This window comes from Poecilia reticulata, linkage group LG10, assembly GCF_000633615.1.
Source record: "Poecilia reticulata strain Guanapo linkage group LG10, Guppy_female_1.0+MT, whole genome shotgun sequence".
Taxonomy (NCBI): domain Eukaryota; kingdom Metazoa; phylum Chordata; class Actinopteri; order Cyprinodontiformes; family Poeciliidae; genus Poecilia; species Poecilia reticulata.
In genome coordinates this window covers 24,426,578-24,428,756 of record NC_024340.1, presented here as the reverse complement: position 1 = coordinate 24,428,756, position 2,179 = coordinate 24,426,578, and the positions used below count along the sequence as shown (strand labels likewise).

The 2,179-nt window shown below is 38.9% G+C and overlaps 1 protein-coding gene across 1 annotated transcript in view; it reads left to right on the top strand.

The window, feature by feature from the left end:
* The window catches only part of LOC103471709 (protocadherin alpha-5-like), an 11,885-nt gene extending 11,588 nt beyond the window's left edge, over positions 1-297 (top strand). The window contains exon 2 of the mRNA XM_017307029.1: positions 290-297. Coding sequence (XP_017162518.1) covers positions 290-297 — 8 coding nt within the window. The remainder of the gene's footprint in view (positions 1-289) is intronic.
* The last annotated feature ends 1,882 nt before the right edge of the window (positions 298-2,179 follow it).

The following is a 2,179-nucleotide window of genomic DNA, read 5'->3' as shown; positions in this document are numbered from 1 at the left end:
TACCAGAACTCAGACTTTACCAAACACGGAAAAGGTGAGTTAATATTGGTCACTGAGTACATTGTGCAAAATTAATTGCTATAAATCGTGGATTTTATTGCGAATTCCCCTATATGTCATACTCTAACACGTGTRTTTATATTTTCTACAACCATTTAAAAGACAGGGAACGAACACTTCTATTGTTAAAATTAAACCGATCAATGTTTTACTTCAACAACGCTTCTTTTAAAGGCGTTTTATAATGTGCCTGCCTTTTATCTAAAAAGGTTTTTTTAATGTTTTTCAGTTTTTTGAGAATGATATATCGTTTTCAAGAATGTCGATACATTTATATTTCTATTAGGTTAATCTTTTCTGCAGTTTTTTCTTCTTTTCACCTTTTTGTCATGATTTAATATCCATTAACAATAAGCTTAATTGATTTCTGCTGTGTTAAAATGTCGTGCTTTCATATGTTGCACAAAATCTGCCCCATTGTTCTTTTGTTTGTTTGTTTGCTTTATCATTTCYTATACGTTTCTCACAGTTTATAATTATGGCGCGAGGGGTCGCTGASGACCAGGAGATTTTGAAAGCCTTTTATTTTTAGTCCCCTCCTTCCTTTTATGCGTCACATAAGACTATGTGTGCTTTGTCTGAGGAGAAGGAATCATGGTTGAGAGTCGGGGATTGGAACCATTTGTTTTGACAATTGTTCCGATCSAGTGGTGTCACTTCAGAAACGATTAGGATAACGTCTATTTCTCCTGAATCMGCGATGAGCAGAAGAAGGAATAATGGGATCTTATTTTTCCTGGTCATGTTGTTTGCACCCGACTGGTCTGCAGCTCAGATATCCTACTCTATCACCGAGGAGGCGGACAAAGGAACTGTTGTCGGGAACCTCGCAAAGGATTTTAACGTCAACGTCCGAGATCTGCAAACCAGGAATCTAAATATTGTTTCGGGACACAGTAAGAAATACTTTGAAGTAAATTTTAAAACAGGAGAGCTTTATGTCAATGAGAGGATAGATCGTGAGGAGCTTTGTTTGAACACTGTTAAATGCACTTTAAATTCCGAGGCCATACTGAGTGATCCTGTAGTGCATAAACGCATCGAGGTTGTGATTAATGATGTGAACGACAACGYGCCTGCTTTCGCGGAGAAATCATTTTCTCTTAATATTTCTGAATCTTCACCAGTGGGCGAGCGCTTCTTGCTGCCTTTGGCAGCCGATGCAGATTCAGGCAGCAATTCTGTAAAGACGTACAAGCTCAGTGTAAATGAGWACTTTTCCCTCGACGTACAGAGCGGCGGAGAACACAGCGCATCTGCTGAATTGGTGCTGCTGAAAGCTTTAGACCGAGAGAAACAAGCAACTATTRAATTGACACTCACTGCTATAGATGGAGGCAGACMTCCAAAATCTGGAACTCTACAAATCATCGTTAATATTCTCGATGTGAACGACAACACGCCGTCTTTTAGCAAATCACTTTATAAAGCCAGCGTTTACGAAAATGCTCCTGTCGGAAATACAGTTATTCAGCTTAATGCCACTGATTTAGATGAAGGGGAGAACGGAAAAGTAGTTTACTCCTTCTTCAACCGTGCAAACTTTAACCCATCTGATATATTTTTCATAAATGAAGAAACCGGACATATCAGCGTCAAAAGTGAATTAGACTATGAAGTTCAGTCAAAATTTGAAATTCATGTTCAAGTCACAGACAAAGGTGCGTCACCTCGAAGATCAAATGGGAAGCTTTTGATTGAAGTAGTGGATGTAAACGATAACACCCCAGAMATTGTTGTAACATCTCTGATGAACCCAGTTAAAGAAAATGCAGAAATAGGAAGCGTTGTCGCTATGGTTACAGTGACGGACAAAGATGGCGGCAAAAACGGTCAAACTCGATGTAAGCTTGTTGGCTCAACTCCTTTTAAGCTAAATGCTAATTATAAGAGTTATTACTCTTTAGTTGTARATGGACCCCTTGATCGAGAAACACATGCGTCTTACAATCTCACAATCGTAGCTAATGATGACGGAGTCCCGTCTCTGTCCAGCACYAGCKTTGTCATTGTACAGATTTCTGATGTTAATGATAACGCRCCTCATTTCCTGGAATCCGTGATCAATATTTACGTGAAAGAAAACAGCCCAGTTGGAGCCAGTATTTTTAAAATAAGT